The sequence below is a fragment of the Ostrea edulis genome, chromosome 1, assembly GCF_947568905.1.
Source record: "Ostrea edulis chromosome 1, xbOstEdul1.1, whole genome shotgun sequence".
Classification (NCBI taxonomy): domain Eukaryota; kingdom Metazoa; phylum Mollusca; class Bivalvia; order Ostreida; family Ostreidae; genus Ostrea; species Ostrea edulis.
The window spans coordinates 83329853-83349445 of NC_079164.1; the positions used below are offsets into that span (position 1 = coordinate 83329853).

Here is a 19593-nt window from a genome sequence, read left to right on the forward strand (position 1 = left end):
ACATTTATGTTTTAAGAACACGTCTTTTTTAAACTGCTGCTGGTTTTAGAATTTAGGTTAGATAATATGCAGAACAGGAAAATTACGAGGGCTGTTCGATATGTAATATGTATTGTACCACAGCACGATAACGCTTTGTACGATTTCGTGGATATGATACTCTTGAATAACTCTATGCAATACCTTTCCAATGGTATAAACACTAGCCTTCAGCTCCACATAGTTTTAAACTTATAGTCATTTCAATAGAGCCAGTTGTTGACCACTGTTGTAAAAATTGTTGGGAAACGGGTTGAAAATATTGACGAAATTAGAGCTTATATAAAAGTTCGCACAAAACTCGGTCAATTGGTAATGCAGATTTTTACTGAATTGGGGGAAGTTTATGGGTCTGATAAGGTATCTTATGAGACAGTTCGTAGGGGGAGAAAGACATTTCTGATTTGCACAGAGTCCGTCAAAGATGCAGCAAAGTCTGGCCGACCTGTGACTGTAATAGGCAAGGTAAATGTCTCAAAAGTCAGAAAAATAATTGAAAGTGATGGCAGATACATGATTCGTGATATTGCCAAAGCTGTTGGCATATCGCTATCGCGGGTGCACTTCATTTTGAAGCGTATTTTGAAAGTACGAAAAATTTCTGCCAGATGGATACCGCATATATTGAAAGATGACCAAAAACGGGTACGAGTACAAACCGCTAAGCAATTGCTCAAATGTTTCCCAAATTCAATCAAAGACAATTTGCAAACATTGTTACTGTTGACGAAATATGGGTTCACTATTTCGAACCAGTAAGAAAAATTGGAAACAAAATATGGCTAAATAAACACGGTAGAAGGCCTGTAGTTGCCAAAAGAACCATAAGCACAAAGAAGGTTCTTTATTGGATATTCTTTTCATGTGATGGTATAGCCGTACAAATTCCGGTACCGAAGTGCAAAAGTGTTACAGGTCGGTATTACCGAGATGTTATACTAAAAAAAGCTCAAGAAATATTATCAAAAATGGGATTTAGGCATGTTCGTCTTCTTCATGATCCATCACATACATCTGAGCTTGTGAAGCATTTTTTTTTAAGTCGGAGAAGGTTACCGTCTTGCCACACCCACAATACTCTCCAGATCTAGCCCCATGCGACTTTTTCCTTTTTCCAAAACTTAAAAAGTTCTTATCTGGTCGTCGCTACAAGTCCCAACAAGCCCTTGGCTCAGCCATCCGTCAGTGCCTCAGAGGTCTACCTAAATCAGCGTACCGTGACGCATTTCAGAAATGGATTCAGAGATTGAAATTGGGTATTTCAAACCGCAGAGAATACTTTGAAGGGATGTAATGCTCATTTCAATATTTGAGTCGAATGCTTTTGAGATATTGTACAATACACATTACATATCGAACAGCCCTCGTATTATATATTTCATAGCTAGTAATACATTGCGCTTTTAACTTATACTCACTCAGGTGATCGATAAGGCCTGCGGGCCTCTTGTTTAATCAAGTTTCTTCTGTCATCATTGCTATCAGTCACCTCCGAGTGTTTAAACTGAAACAGGTCATCTACACAATAGGTGGTGACTGTTCTCTTCATCCCTTGCCAGGTGTTCGGTATCGGACGTAAAAGTCATGAGACTTTCGTATGAGACCTACATGGTACGATGGAGATAGATCTAAGATCAATCCTACACCTGTTAGCTACTATTACTAGATATGAGTGAAATATTCTATAAGAGACTTTATTGGTTAATTTGATAATGAATCAAATTGATATTTCCGTAAGACTACATTGTAGTTGCATACGTGTAGCTGGAGAGATACAGTTCACTAGCTACAAGTAAACAGGAGAAATGCAGATCTGTGATGCAGTACGCTGAAACCAAAGCTGTAAAATCTTTTCATGCCCCCCCCCCCAAATCGTAGATTCGGGGGTATTTTTTTTTAAGGTCACCTGAATAAACTTAGGTGACCTATTGCAATTGATTGTCGTCCATCGTCATGCGACGTGCGTTAACAATTGAACATTTTTAACTTCCTCTTCATAACTACCATTCCAATTCTTTTCAAATTTGGTATGAAGCATCTATGGGACAAGGGGGACATAGATTGTAAATTTCATCTTTAGTGTTATTAATACTACATTGAAACTAAATAGATATTTAGAAAGAACAGGTACATGTAGTCCTTTACTGAAATTGTAAATTTGATGATCTCAGGGGTAGGGGTTTTGGTATCAGCTAGGTGGGGCCAAAATGGCCAGTTATTAAATGTGTGAACAATAGACATTTTTAACTTCTTCTCTATAACTATCATTCCAATTCTTTTCAAATTTGGTATGAAACATCTTTGGAACAAGGGGGCATAAATTGTAAATTTCAGGATTCCTGCACTCCTGTTGAGGCCTCAGGGGCGGGGCAAAGACGCGAGCCAAAATTGACCATACAATTTTCAAAAATCTTCTCTAGAACCGCACATATGTAAGAAAAACTACTACCACAATTGTAAATTTTATGATCCCCGGGGTAGGGGTTCTGACTCCAGGGCGGGGTCAAACTTACTATATAGTGTTTATGTGTAAAACACTTAAATAAGATCTTCTTTAGTGCGATTGATACTAAATAGATATTTAGAAAGTGCAGGTTGTCCTTTACCAAAAATGTAAATTTGACGATCCCAGGGGTAGGGGTTTTGGTATTAGGGTGGAGCCAAAATGGTCAGTTATCAAATGTGTGAAGAATAGAAATTTTTAACTTCCTGATAACTATCATTCCAATTCTTTTCAAATTTGGTATGAAGCATCTTTGGAACAAAGCGGGGGGGGGGGACATAAATTGTAAATTGAAGGATTCCTGCACCTCTGGGGCCTAAGGGACGGGGTAAAAACAAAATTGTCTGTAGAGCCACACATGTGTAAAAATAAAACCAACAACTAAATGCATAATGATGTAGAGCAGGAAGGCCTCTACCAAAATTGTAAATTTCATGATCCCCGGGGTAGGGGTTCTGACCCCGGGGTGGGTCCAAACCTAGAATATAGTATTTATGTGGAAGTTTGCTGATACTTTATAGAATCTAAATGCATACATAGGAATAGCAGAAAAGGATGTACAAAAAATGGTGAATTTCACAACCCAGGGTTTTGACTTTACGATGGGTCCAAATTAGTCATCTTTTAATGTTAATACACCTATTATATTATGTAAAGCTTCTCATCAGTGTATGCACTTTTGAGGGCATTGGAGTTTTAAGAACACATCTGGTTCTATACTGTTGCTGAACATTAGAATTTAGCTTAGATATTCAGAACTGGAAATATTTTCTAGATTTCATAGCCCTTGAGAGTAGTGATACTTTTTCACTAGTGCTCAGGTGACCGATAAGTCCTGTGGGCCTCTTGTTTGACCTATCCGTCTGTCTGTTCATCTGTTTGTCTGTCAAAAAACTTTTACCTTGGTCATATCTTTCACACCATAAAAGATAGACCTTTAAAACTTCATAGTTATTTCGGATTTCAAACATTTTGGTTGAGCATCACTGAAGAGACATTATTTGTCGAAATGCACATCTGGTGCATCAAAATTGGTACCGTATAAGTTTTACATTATGACCCCTGGGTCGAGGCCTCTGCTGGTGGACTGTTAGTCCCCGAGGGTCTCTACAGCCCAGTAGCGAAGTACTTCGTTACTAGCTTGAAAATACGGATGTATATTTAATTGCTGTTATAAAATTTAGAAATTCATTTCAAAATTAAGGATTATCTCCCTCATGCATAGCTCTTATCCTTGGACGAATTTGGCTCCACTTTTTTGGCACGCTGTTTTTGGCTATATTTAGCTCTAAAACTTCATAGTTATTTCGGATTTCAAACATTTTGGTTGAGCATCACTGAAGAGACACTATTTGTCGAAATGCGCATCTGGTGCATCAAAATTGGTACCGTATAAGTTTTACCTTTCATATTTGGTATTTGTATCCCTTGTAGCAAGACCTTTCCATCGACACAAAAATCTTTAATTGACGTTTGACCTACTTAAAAAAATTCTGACATAAGCCATATATTTAAAACTGTAAGAAACTGCTTTTATATTTAGCATGCGCATTTCTTGTGAGAAGACCTTTCCATTGGTACCAAATTCGTTGACTTTGAAATTGACCTCTGACCTACTTTGAAAATTATTCATTAAAATATTGTAATCTGGGGTATCAATGTTTCATAAACACATCTTGCTCTACTTGCTCTGATACTCTATGCTGGAGAGGGCCTAGAATACCTGTATAAGAGCCAGTAGAAAACACCTGATTTTGATTAGAATGTAGATCATGTTTACCTACTTTGCCACAATTCAAATTCTGTATAGAACTAAATTTGCTGCATAATTCTCTCGGTTCGGTGGTGGTTTAGATCGTTTATATTTTCAGGTTTGGTTTCCACACCAGAGGAGATACGTGAACGATTGAGCAAGTACGATATTCGTTGTCGTGATGTTAAATTCCCTAAACCGGAGGGATTTGTTTCGGCAAGTGTCCTCATACCACTTTTTATCAAAGATGGACAGATTCGTATACTTCTCACTTTGAGATCAAAACATTTACGGTCACATGCGGGTTTGGTTGCATTTCCTGGAGGTCACGAGGACGAAACTGACCAATCAGTGGTAGAGACCGCTTTACGAGAAGCTGAAGAAGAAATTGGTCTTCCTGCAAAAGATGTGGATGTTTTAACAGTACTTCCGCCATCTTTCGTGCGACCAAACAAATTAGTGACTTTAGTAGTAGGCATGATTCCTGGCAATTTTGTGCCAACGTTGAACGAAGCAGAAGTGGCGAAAGTGTTTAGTTTGCCATTACAGAGATTTCTGAGAGACGATGTTGTGAAAAAAGAATTTCTGCTTAACGATATGAAATACTGGTTGTTCTATTTTTATGACACAATTGATGGTGAAAAAATCGAGACATGGGGCTTCACAGCATATTATAGTATCCTTATAGGTCTAGCTCTCAACACTTCCAACCTAACAATAGAAGCAAAGGAAGGAGTATTCTTAGACAAAGACTCTGCCTTTGAAAATAGAAGACAGTATGAAGAAGTTTTGAGATGGAAGAAAGCGTTTAGTAAAATGTGAAAGTTATATTAACTAGCCTAAGGCATAGGTTCTGACTAAAAGTACTAGTTGTCTGGTACTGTTGTTATCAACTTCTTCACTTTTTTGCACTTCTCCAGAGCCATCAGGGTGATTTTAATCAAACATGGCACAACGTATCCTTCGGTAAAGGGGACTCATTTTTATTTAAATGAAGGGCCATGTCCCCTTACAAAGGGAGGTAATTGGGAAACATGATTGAGTACTTGAAATCGATTCTTGTTGCATTGAAAAGTGTTTAAAATATCAGAACACTAGGATTTGATGATATTTTGAAAAATAATTCTTGAATTGAATTCTTAAAAGATATATTGGTACATTTGGATAAATAATGATAGTATATTTAACTCCAAATTCATTACAAGTACACGTAATTTATAAATTCTATTCTTTCTTATGAAAGGTGAAGATAACAAACAGTGATCAATCTCATAACTCCTATAAGCAATACAAAATAAAGAGTTGGACAAACACGGACCCCCTGGATATACCAGAGGAGGAATCAGTTGCGTAGGAGGAGTAAGCATCCCCTGTCGACCGGTCACACCAGCCATGAGCCCTTTATCTTGATGAGGGAAGCGGATTTATCCGTAGTCAAAATCAGTGTGCCAAGAACGGCCTAACACTGAAACAAGTCAGTTGGCAATCTACATATGTAGATCGTCATAACGACCATAGAATTTTCGAAATGTTTACTTCAATCGAGACTGTTGAAACCCCTGCAATATCAAATGAAACCATCTACTTCATATCTGAATTGCAGTTTCAAGTTTTAAATACACGTATATTTCTTGGATAGTTTAGCTGTCATATTCAATGAATATTTTTCAAATATTTATGATTTTTAAACAGCCTGCAATTCAACCCTTTAGGAGAAGATTGTAGTTCATTATGCATACCATGATTCCTTGAACTTATTTAAAAGGGTAAGTGTTATCTAAACAACATACATACTAATTAAGGTATAGCTGTATACTCAAAAATGACTTATTTCGAAGAAACATCATAGATTCTCCTTTTTGTTCTTGTGGTTTAGTAGAGGATAGCTACCATTACTTTTTTTTCGTGTAAATCATATAGCCATGCGAGAAACACTCTTTTTAATGAACTACTACAAATTGAGCAAATTCATAGTATAGATACTCACTGCTTGTTATGGGGAAACGACGCACTCTCTGATGATTCGAATAGATGTTTTACTCTCCACAAAAGTACAGTAGAGATTCTTTAAGGTTTTGATAATTTTCAAAATATACATGTAGTTGAATTTTAAAATGTTTGTATGACAGTGTTCTATTTTATAAATGCATTGTATTTCTATATTGGAGAGGATCACTAAATTGCAAGAATTTGTATCCAATCCATTTGTATGTATTATACAATAAAACATGTTCAAATTAAATACATTTTAACACAGAAACAATAATTTTACTGAATTTTCATGCCATGCACATTTCAATCCACATTCATTAAGGGATCCCGTGAGGATCCGGGTTAGAATAGGTCCTCAGTACTCATTACTTGTCGTATGAGGTGACTAAATGGGGTGGTCCTTCGGATGAGACCGCAAAAACCGAGGCCCCATGTCAGAGCAGGTGTGGCTCGATAAAGATCCCTCCCAGCTTTAAAGCCGTAAGCGCCGAGCATAAGGCCTAAATTTTGCAGCCCTTCACCGGCAATAGTGACGTCTCAATATGAGTGAAAGATTCTCGAGAGGAACATTAAACAATATACAACCAACCATTAAAAAATTTGTGAAGAATTTCACACCATGGATTCTTACAATATTTAGTGTATACAAAAACGTTGCAAACAATTTAAAACTTTTGCGAATTAAGTAATCTATACACTAATTATCAATGGATACCTGCCATGTTCCACATAAATAAAGAACTTTGATCTTTTTAAGTTTAATATATACGTTACAATTGTAAAACCTGACAGATGGTACAGACATCACATATGTGGAATGTGTTTCTGTTATTCATTATGGAGACTGGGATCTCAGTACTACTCACGTGAACTTCCTGCTCCTTCTCATCACTACTGTTCACTGATTTATTTTTTCTCTTCCCTTTCCATGGTATTCATTTAACAAGTCCACGTAGTTTCATGTGTAAATAGTCCACAAGTTATTAAAAATTCTGGAAAACATTATCTGCGAATTTCTAAGCTTTCACTCTTCTTCGCGCATGCGATCTCGGAGTAATCGTAGTTGTATTCAATAATCAGCTGTAATCAATCCCCTTTTCCGTGTAAAACCTAATAACGAGTAATCATTTATCCCGATAATCACCGCTTACATGTAATCTAATTCGATCAATTATTTCCAAATTGCCCAATTATTTTTATACGCCCGTCTTTAGACGGAACGTATTATGGTACAGCGATGTCTGTACATCCACCCGTCTGTTCGTTTGTCTGTTCGGGGTTTTCTGTTTCAAATTTCATTTCTCTGTCGTATTTCAAGCTATGTAGCTTCTGTGTGGATCACTCTTGATCATCTTACAATTTTGATCCATTTCGACCTCTCTTACGGCAGTTTTGCCCCTTTCTTTGAAAATTATTGTTATGTGGAGGGTTCATAATTTGTCCGGCTAACTTCTCCCACAATTTTCAAGTGAGGACCATCCTGTCTTACAGAGTGTTTGTCTGGATATTAAAAATGTGCATGTGGCAAGGATTGTTATTCTCTGAGAAAATTACAGGTTATTAAACTTAGTCAATTTTGAGGAATTTTAACATTGAGAGTACATGATTTGTCTGTTTTTCCTTCCACGGTTTTCAAATGAGGACTTGTATGGGTATGGAAGATGTGCATGTGACAAGGATTTTAATTTTCTTCAATTTTGGAGAAAATTGTAGGTTATTGAACTTTGTCAGTTTGAGGAAATATTGCATAGAGAGTACATGATTTGTCTTTTATTTTTCCTTCGACAGTTTTCAAGTGAGGACCATCTTCTTTTACAGAATATTTGTTTGGGTATGGAAGATGTGCATGTGGCAAGGATTTTGATTTTCTTCATTTTTCTTTTAGAAAATTACAGGTTGTTGAACTTAGTCCATTTTGGGAAATATGATATTAAATGAAGAAATATTTTGTACTAATGACTCCTCTCTCAGTTTAGACGCTAGGGAATTTGTGAATAACTTGAAGATGCATAGTGTAAGGATTTTGATTCTTAAAATTTTTGAATTTTCTTTGACATTTTGAATATTTACAGGTTGTTGAGCTTAATCAAATTTGGGGAAATATTCTACACACAAAACTCTTGGTTTATCTATCTACGAGTACCTCCTGTCACAGTTTTAAGCTAAGACCCTTTATTCATATCATGCAAGGAAAGTATGCCACAGCCTGATAGTACCTGAAGCAAATTTCTACAAATTATGGCTTAAGAAATTCACCCTATGTAAGCCTTTTCACGGGCGTATTATGTACCGTTTGCTGTACTCTTGTTTACAAAAATCATCATCAATTCTGTTCAATTTCGAAGGAATTGTTTAATTTAGTTTATTGAAACTTTGAAAAACATCTCATTCGTATGGTACAGTTATATGATAATCAAGTAACAATATACAAGTGAGTATAACCATGAAAGGTGAAGATAAGGAACGGTGATCAATCTCATAACTTCTATAAGCAAAACAAAATAGATAATTTGGCAAACACGGACCCCTGGACACACCAGAGGTGGGATCAGGTGCCTAGGAGGAGTAATCATCCCTTGTCGACTGGTCACACCCGCCGTGAGCCCTATATCCTGATCAGGTAAAAGGAATTATCCGTAGTCAAAATCAGTATGCAAAGAAAGGCCTAACAATCGGTATGAAACACGCCAGACAGCATTTGACCCAATGATAGGTTGTATTGACGAACTAGATCGTTATATCGACCATATAATTTGCTGACTTCAATTGAGACTGTTGAAACCCCTGTACCAGCAACGTCTTTGTCAGTAGCTTGCCTCGATCTAAAAACTGACCATACGCAGAACAAACTCTTGCGTATCGAATCAGTTGAGAGATATAAACACCATATGCAGGTGACAATGGATACATAAATATGGGAAGTTGACGATGGAGAAGTTGAAATCATCCCGTTTGTCATAAATTTGAGTTGTTAGTTTGCCGTTAATATATACTTTTATTGAAATATCTAATAATGAAGAAGAAGTGGACGAATCTTTTATTACGAGTTAATTGGAATATATCAAATCGACATATGAATAAAGGTTATTATTATTAATAGACAAAACGTCGTCGATATATCTAATGTCGAATTTAAGGCCACAGCTAGAGATTTTTTCTTCTCACGTATAAGTTTTTGAATAAATTCTGCTTCATATGAATATAGAAACAGGTCAGCTAACAAAAGAGCACAATTCGTGCCCATGGGAATTCCAACAGACTGTTGGAAGACCTGATCACCAAAGACCACGAAGATATTGTAAATGAGGAACTCAAGCATATTTTTTATTTCAACTTCAAAATACTTTTTCGTGGAATCAGAGTGGTCTTTAACAAAGTAATGTGGACGACTGATCACTAAATATGAACATTTCTGTTTTTGTTGAAGAAGCAACTGTCTATGATGTCAAAAAGGCTAGTCTTTAATTTATCGTGAGGAATGGTCGTGTAAAGTTTTGAAAAGTCATAGATTTTGATGTTATTGATTTGGGGAAAAGTTTTGCGATTTCAAGTTTACTAAAGGTTCTTTGGAATTTTTTAGAATCCATATTTGATTAACACCACTTCTGGCATATGTAGTCGCACTGTAAGTTTGAAGTTCCTCCTTCACAGATGTTAATATTTTCGTGAGGAGCAAAGATAGAGGCTTGGTAGAGCACTTACTAGATCCAGCAATATAGCCTTGCTTGTAGGGGTTTTTATGTAGTTTAGGAATCCAGTATAGGTACGGTAACTCATATTCATTCAACCCATTGACTGGGATATTAAATGCGTCTAAAACTGAAGCATGGTTTTGAAGAATTTCATCTTTTGAAGGGCAGTTGGAGTTTAAGTATGATTACCAAAAGTGGAATTAATGCCAAGTTTGTTTAAAATACAGTTGTAATAATGAGCCTTAGAAACAAAGACAATGTTGTTACAAGCTTTGTCAGCTGAAACCAAAACATATTCCTCATGTAACCTATCTAATTATTTTATCACTTCTGGTTTACTAAACACAGAAGGATAGATGGTACGTACCTTTGTTATAATTTGTCTAATGCGGGGTTTTAATATTATGCTTTTAACCCATTCTGACAATGTATAAAGTTCTTTGTAATATTTCGCCCGTTGTCTGGCATAATCTTCGACAGACTTTATAATTGAGATGAAGTTCTGTCGCCAATGTGAAAAAAATCATCTGACCAAATATGGAGGGTGGACAAACATAATATCTTATAAATTTCTTAAGCTCAGTGCCTTAATAAAAAATCTTGCCAAATTACATAATGTTTTTCTATTTCTTATTTTAAAACGTTGCACAAGTTTGAACATGGGTGGTCGAGTAAAATAGTATCTTATGATGTATGTTTTTCGTAAATCGGAATTATTGGGACATGACAGAACAAAATGGTATTCGTCTTCAATTTCGTTAAAATCACATTTCTGACATTTTCTTTGAGACCTTACTATGTTTGAGTACCAACCCTTTTCTATCAACAGCTCATGATGTGCAGACATTCTGAATTTACTCAAATTTGTAGTAAAATTTTCGTGATAAACATTTTCTTAAAAAGCATCAGGTAGATGCTTGTATAGATTACATTTTGGTGACCTTTTTAAAAAAAAAATGAATGCATCTCTTGTATAAATAAAACTAGAAAAAATTGCTGATTTCTTTTCAACATGCATATCCAAGTCTTAAGATCTGCAATAAGTTTCCGACATCAGTTAGTCAATATCTGACTGACCACTAGATAGGAATATTTCCGTTATCCATTTTTGTTGAAGAAGCAACTGTCTATGGTGTCAAAACCTCAATTGCAGTAAGTTTCCGACATCAGTTAGTCAATATCTACTAACATATGATTATACAATGATTTCAAAATGCAATTGTTCAAAATTCGTTTTTTTCTGATAATAAAGACAATCTTCACAATTCTGATAATACAATAAACATTGGTATACTTTTTATTGAACGAACAGTGATCAATCTCTCATAACTCCTATAAGCAATACAATATAGATAGTTGGGCAAACACGGACCCCTGGACACACCAGAGGTGGGATAAGGTGCCTAGGAAGAGTAAGCATCCCCTGAAACTTAATATGCATAATTCTCTTACAAACTTCTAAATATACTTTTTCTATATTTTTGGCAGTACAAAACCCAGCAAATTGTAAGTATGATAAATAGAATATGTACATGTATTCATTTCTCACTGATTCAATAATTTATTTGAATCTCATCATCACATAGAAATGAACTTAAAGCAAACAGATGGTCCTTACAAAATATTACATTGCAAGTATGGCGTGCGTGAAAAATACATAAAGAAATAGCGTGTTACTGGGAATTTTAAGACGGGGAGCACATTTTATTTATTCATTTATTTATCATGATCGTACATAATTTTCTCAAAAAGCGGTGTTTATTCAATTATTTGCTTACATGATATAAACAATTGCATTTTTTCTTGCAGCAAATTGCAGTTTAGTATAATACAACAGTAAACTTCGCTCACAACGTAGAACATATTTCAGAAACCAGTAAAAAAAATATATACGGTGTACATTTAGAAATATATAAATTAGTTTTTACAGTCAAAGTTTGATTTTACCTTCGCTAGTCGATCCCAACATTAGAAAAAATGAAAACAAGTTAGATATTTTATAATTTAGAATACATGAATAGTTACAGAAACAGATCTTATGTAGACATGAACACGTCCGTAGCTACAGACTACGTAGTCAATATTTGTATATGCTCTGCAAAGATATCCTGTGTTCAGTTCCTCCATCATCGTCGCAAACAACGGCCAATTGGTACGATCTTTTTCCAGCTATATGCGGACTTCGGACCGTAGCTTGAGACGATGTTCCTTCACTATAAAAGGATTTCTTTTCGCCACTTTTGCGCGGCGAAATTCCCCGACATATTTTCTTACAATTTGATTTGAACATATTGTATTGTATAAATATACAAAGGGATTGGTTACAAGTTTTAGCAACTTAGAAAACCTCTCCCGATATTTTACAATTACATTTGTATTTCCAAATCTATCTTATTGTTTTTTATTCATTATACTGTAACTCTGTTTTTAATATATCATGTCATAGGGTTTTCACCCTATGTGGCCAGCTCTAATTGTTGAATAAAAAGTATATTTGAATTATTTTAAGATTGCAGGATTGAGCAGGTTTCCTGCATTTTATATTTTAAAATGTACAATTTATAAATTTAATCCATACATGTGGATTATTTTGTATGAAAGAGTCGGTTTTATAGCGTAAACGTTTTCATTCACATGTTAATGATATTAAATAAACCTGTTCCCTTTTTATACTTGTCTATATGTTGTTTCTTTCAGTACTGTCAGTACTTTGATAAACTTGTCTATATGTTGTTTTAAATTCCAACCCCCTCAAGTTGAACCAGTTTGTATATAAGTCAAACAGCTGACGTCACAAAACAACAAGGCCAATTTGGAATCGTATCTTAACCTGTCCTTAAATTACCAGATAACGTGGAATTTACATATTGGTGTAGAAGTTATGGACTTTGGACGGAATGAAACGTCTGAATAGCTGGCCCCGCCGTCATTAAACAAACTCAAATCTGAGAATGTTTTCAAGTCTGAGAATATTCTCAACTCCCCCTATTCTCAAACTTAGCGACCGTCATAAAAATGATGAGCACAATAGAAATTTTAAAAGTCAGTTGGTGTTGAATGATCAGAGTCCGGTGACGCATTTAGGAGACGGTTACGTGGTTGCATCCTTTGGTTGATTTTTTTTTAAAAGAAAAGGCCAAGGCCATTTTTTTGTTATTTTGGGGTCTTCACCCCTCACCCCTTCTTGTGCGTAAAATGTAGAAACTTGGGTTGTACTCCCAGGATTTTTCATTTTTAGACTGACTAGAGTCAGAAGCTACAAGTTTACGTTTCCTCAATTTGACATGCCAAAATAAACATCGGGTACATAGTTGAATTAGCATTTTTATTCTGAATGTACGCACTGAATTTCGATGAAAATTTTCAATTTTACGTGTTTATGGAAACTTCGAAAACTACATGTGCCCCTATCTTTGCTCCTCTCAAAAATATTAACAGCTGTGAAGGAGAAATACAATCGTACTGTGACGTGACTATGTCAGGAGTGGTGTGAATCAAATGTGGATTCTAAAAACTCTAAAGAACATTTAGTAAATTTGAAATTGCAAAACTTTTCTCAATCAACAATATCCAAACGTATGACTTTTAACACTATACAAGACCATTCCTCATGTATGATTGACTTTTAACACTTTACACGACCATTCCTCACGTATGATTGACTTTTAACACTTTACACGACCATTCCTCACGTATGATTGACTTTTAACACTTTACACGACCATTCCTCACGTATGATTGACTTTTAACACTTTACACGACCATTCCTCACGTATGATTGACTTTTTAACACTTTACACGACCATTTCTCACGTATGATTACTTTACACGACCATTCCTCACGTATGATTGACTTTTTAACACTTTACACGACCATTCCTCACGTATGATTGACTTTTTAACACTTTACACGACCATTCCTCACGTATGATTGACTTTTTAACACTTTACACGACCATTTCTCACGTATGATTACTTTACACGACCATTCCTCACGTATGATTGACTTTTTAACACTTTACACGACCATTCCTCACGTATGATTGACTTTTTAACACTTTACACGACCATTCCTCACGTATGATTGACTTTTTAACACTTTACACGACCATTCCTCACGTATGATTGACTTTTTAACACTTTACACGACCATTCCTCACGATCAATTGAAGACTAGACTTTTTGACACTTTACACGACCATTCCTTACGATAAATTGACTTTTAACACTTTACACGACCATTCCTCACGATAAATTGAAGACTAGACTTTTTAACACTTTACACGACCGTTTCTCACGATAAATTGAAGACTAGACTTTTTGACACCATAGACAGTTGTTTCTTCAACAAAAATGGAACAAGGAAATATTCGTATCTATTGATCAGTTATCCAAAAAATTACTTTGTTACACCACGAACAGGTACTCTGAAAATGATATAAAAATATGCTGGAGTTCCTCATTAACAATATCTCCGTAGTGGTTGGTGATCAGGTCTGTTGAAATTTCCATGAGCACGAATAGTGTTCCTTTGTTTGCTGACCTGTTTTTATGTTCTTATGAAGCAGAGTTTATTCGAAAGCTTATACATGAGAAGTAAAAACCCTCTTGCTATGGCCTTCAACTCGACATTCTACCCATGGCGATTAAAAGGCCGTAAGCGCCGAGTATAGGCCTAAATTTTACAGCCCTTCATCACCATTGGTGACATCTCTATATGAGTGAAAAATTCTCGATAGGGATTAAACCATAAACAATCAATCAACTCGACATTTAGATATATTAACGACGTTTTATCTGTTAACAATAACCATTTTCATTCATATGGCGATTCGATATATCCCTGTGAACTCAAAATAAAAGACATCATAGAGTATTGCATATCTGCTTCGTACTTAGATATTGCATTGAAAATAGATATTAACGGCAAACTAACAACTCAACGTTGTGACAAACGGGATGATTTTAGCTTCTCCATCGTCAACTTCCCATATTTATGTAGCAATATTCCATTATCACCTGCATATTGTGTTTATATTCAACTGATTCGATACGCAAGAGCTTGGTCTGCGTATGATTAGTATTTAGATCTTTTCAAAATAGAGGCAGGCTACTGACAAACAAGGTGCCGTTACAAGGGTTTCAAGTCTAATTCTATGGTCGATATCATGATTTAGTTTGACAATGCAACCTATCATTGGGTCAAATGCTGTCTGACGTGTTTCATACCGATTGTTAGGTCCTTCTTGGCACACTCACTTTGACTACGGATACTCCGTTGACCTTATCAAGATATAGGACTCACGGCGGGTATGACCGGTCGACAGGGGATGATTACTCCTCCTAGGAAGATGATTCCACCTGTGGTATACCGAGGGGTCCATGTTTGCTCAACTTTCAATTTTAATTAAGTACTGAAAATTGTGAGTCAATCTATCATTTTAGATAGTATCACGTTACACTGTTGATAATTTATGCATCAATTTATGTTTATCGTAAATACGTTTGGGTTTGGAGTACGTTTCTTTCTCTTTGTCGCTCGTTCTCATGAATAAATTTTAGAATATCGTCCAATCAAAGTAATCGTTATAGTAATGGAACTCTTCTGTTTTTATAGGTAACATCAACTTAACTTTGCTATCACAAGAATTGTATACCAAAATTGGGCTGAAAGCGTCTTGTTGATTTGACAAATTTGCTCAGGGTATACGATGAGCGTCCAATCAAATCGATTCATTAATTATTTATGAGAACGAGCGAGTAGGAATGAATGGACTCACGGTGATGGGGAAAGGAATTATGCGTAATCAACCGTGGGTTTCCGACGATGTTAAACACCAGTATACGGTAATACGAAATCGGAGAGAAAATATGAATGATAATGAGGTTGTTAGCTTCAAACACATATAACTTTACATACTGGAGTGGTATTTTTAAAAAGGAGAATGTGTGCTGTCGTTCTGCACAGTACCGGACTACAATCAGCATGTCACCCCTCTAATATGAGCTCATATATAATCTGTCCTGGGTAGACAGTCTACTTCGTCAGCAAAGGTCCAACCACCCAGTGTAGGTGCAGAGCATATTTCTTATCTTTTGCCATCGCATTTTTATTTTATTTGTTTTACCTTGCTTGGTATCAGGATCGGCAACCGGACGTTTCTTAAGGCTGGTAATCGTAAGGATTCAGCTGATGGGATTTTAAACGATCGACCGATACATTGTCGCACATGGGGGAAGTATTACAGATACAAAGACGATGATCAATTCTTTGCAAACTACTGGAAGGTGGAGATAACGAACAGTGATCAATCTCATAAGCAATACAATATAGATAGTTGGGCAAACACGGACCCCTGAACATACCAGAGGTGGGATCAGGTGCCTAGGAGGAAGCATCCCCTGTCGATCGGTCACACCCGCCGTGAGCCGTATATCCTGATCAGGTAAACGGAGTTATCCGTAGTCAAAATCAGTGTATTGACAGGAATAACAATTGATAAAAGACCACAACAACAACAACAGGCCCATGGTGACTCAAGTGAACGATGTGGCCCTTGGGTTTCTTGTTGATATTTTCTTTCTTCTTTTGGATCATTTTTGTCACTGAATCATTTAGATTTCTCTTCATCGTCACTGCTTTCTCTCTAAATGTTAAGTATTCTCTATACATGCAAGTCTTTGTATCGGAATCACAGCAAATGATATCTACTAGAAAATTCAGGTGTGATGTCATGGTAACGCTAATGTCTTTTAATTTTTCTGCCTTATATTGTACATGCACCATGATTGGTGCACAGGTAAGACTGTTGGTCCTTTTCCGTTTCCTTTACAACCAAAAAGGATCGAAACTGACAAAATAGGGAATATGCTACTATCATTTCTTAGTTCTCACTTAGTGATATGAAATATCTCCATGCCTTCTAAGTGAGAACTAAGCCGACAAAATAGGGAATATGCTACTATCATTTCTTAGTTCTCACTTGGTGATATGAAATATCTCCATGTCTTCTAAGTGAGAACTAAGAAATGATAGTAGCATATTCCTTATTTTGTCATGAAATATCTCCATGCCAAATTTCTAAGAAATCTTTTCTGCTTCTTGACCTATAAGAGAGTAATTTTCCTACTCCCCAGCAGATGAACAGCTGATATCATCCCCTTTTCAGAAAAATTGAACAGCTGTCTGTATTGTCTGAATTCTTGCATTTCCCTTAATGTGTCTTTACTTGTTGCGGGGGGGGGGGGGGGTCTCGTTCTTTGATATTAAATAGCACCAGCAGCAAAATACTTCAACCTTGTATTTCCTGTCCTTTTCTTTCTTCTGAAGTTTCATTTTCAACTTCTTTATTTCTCTGTAAGCCGTTACTAGGTCGCGTCTTACTTTTTTCCTACTAAAAGCCTTTGACATGTCTACTGAATAAGCTACAGGGGAATCTGAAGGAGTGTTAACTGTTGTATATCTTATCACATTTTTGTCTCTTTGTCGTTTGTGTTTTTGATTGGTTCTCCATTGTTTACGTACAGCTCTTCTCTATCTCTTGGCCAACTGTGATATATCTTTCAGTTTTACGCTTGATTTTTTATATTCATATCTTTCAATTTTTAATATATTAAATCAATTGAATATCTCACAAAATAAGACTACAACTAATGTGTCCGCCCAGGTAACTAAGTCTGTCGCGGGAAGAGACAGTATCTGGGTTATACTAGAATGTATATTACTCATATAAAGGAATGGCGGGTGGGAAAGCAGTGATCATCATCAACATCTTCCCTTCATGAATGTTGTCTACAACGAAGTAGATGTCTAAAGAATGACTAATACGTCACAGGTACTTCCGCTCCAATATTAACCAATGAGGCTAATCTTAAATATGCCCGCACGTAGGTACGTATATTGTAGTAATGTACTATTTCCGTTAATATCATAAGTCCGTCGTTTTAAATGATTATATGCAAAGTTCATTGTATGTCTAGTTGCCCCCCTCCCCTCCTCCGGCTCAATATAGTTTAATTTAATTTAATTAATAACCAAACAAAATATACATGTTGTGACCCTTTTTAAGATGTCAAACATACACAAACAGATGCATAGGTCAACATCAGAAAAATAGATGAAAACTTGTTAAAATTACTAATTTTTAATATCAACAGTTTAAAAAAACCCAGCTAATTTATAAATATGTATAAATTAAGATGTGGCTATTAGGGAAATTATTGTATGATAGAGATACAGTAGAGGAAATACCAGCAAAGGATTGATTGCTCTTAAGAACATTTTTAAATCGTGAATTATAATTGTTTGTTTCTGCTATTTTCCGCCACACTTAACGATTTTTCAGTTATCTGGTGGCGCCCAGTTTTTATTGATGGAAAAGAGAACCCAGATACAATGCACCTGGGAAGAGGCCACCGACCTCCCGCAGGTAAACTGGGAAACTTTCAAACTGGTATACCGGCGCGAGCGGGATTCGAACCCGCGCCAACCAGAGGTGAGAGGCCGTGTGATATTGAGCGCGATACTCTAACCACTCGGTCACGGAGGCCCTTTGTGAATTATAATTGATTATCTATGGAAAATATAAACTTTTTCACTATCAAGAGGTTTTTTCTTTTACTTTTTTTTGCTGATTCCTTCCTTTGATATCTATATGTGAAAACTACCAAAACAAATACTAGTATATCGAATACAATGAAAATGCGTTCTTTGTTGTATTGCCCTTTTATTCTTATAATCATCTTTTTAAAAAAAAAAAAAAAAAAAAAATTGTTTAAATAATTTTGTAATAACACATGCACTTCTTGAGCCCGAGCTGCATAATGCTATGTAAGATGACAATTAAATAACTGGATGCAGTAATAAACATATAAGATAAATAACAAAGTTACCATTCCTGAGAATATTGAATAAAGATTGTTGTGAATATATATTTATCACTGTTTAATAATACCTGAACTACAAAATGTTCGGGGGGGGGGGGGGGGGGGGGGGGAAACATGTACATATACATGACAAGACAAATAGTACTTCATGAGATAACTGCAAAATAGTAACATCTGAAACATGCCTTCTTTCAACTACAGAATATCAATACTTATACATCATATTTGGCAAAAATGCTTACCCGAGTTTCCTTTTCCTGTACTGAGATAAAAGTAAAAACAACTTATAAAAGTTCGAACACTATCGCGGACCCACTCTCGCTTAAGTTTATAGAAAGATGAACATGATTGCAAAACATGTCCTTGTATTTCGTCAGAGAAATGTTGTAAGACTTTCTTATATACCAGTATTCGTTTGATAAATTTCCAATGGAATTGTCACTCTCCCCTGGCTCCGGGTGTCCATTGGTAAAAGATCTGAACGCGCCTGAATCTACAGTGCATGAGAATGCTTACATTTACATGAGGAACAATGTGCGAGCTTAATGCCTAGTCGGTCGTCGCGAGACCGAGAAATGAACGGGAGGATCAATAAATTTAAAATATACATCGTGGTCTGTCCGTTGTGTTCGCAAAATAAATCTTGTTTGATAGATGAAAAATCAAGGCTTTCGCCCTTAATAAACTGGGCTAAAAATAGGATTGAAGATAAATGATCAGAAATTACA

General features: G+C 35.9%; 2 protein-coding genes across 2 annotated transcripts in view; one reads left to right on the top strand and one right to left on the bottom strand.

Annotated features, from left to right (window-relative positions):
• LOC125678391 (uncharacterized Nudix hydrolase NudL-like) overlaps positions 1-7291 on the top strand; it is a 14663-nt gene extending 7372 nt beyond the window's left edge. Inside the window, exon 3 of the mRNA XM_048916825.2 lies at positions 4414-7291. Within this exon, the coding sequence (XP_048772782.2) occupies positions 4414-5117 (704 nt within the window). The 3' untranslated portion in view covers positions 5118-7291. The remainder of the gene's footprint in view (positions 1-4413) is intronic.
• LOC125678267 (nuclear factor of activated T-cells 5-like) overlaps positions 1-7353 on the bottom strand; it is a 51183-nt gene extending 43830 nt beyond the window's left edge. The window contains exon 1 of the mRNA XM_056163427.1: positions 7154-7353. The gene's annotated coding sequence lies outside the window, so the exon portion shown is untranslated. The remainder of the gene's footprint in view (positions 1-7153) is intronic.
• Positions 7354-19593: the final 12240 nt, after the last annotated feature.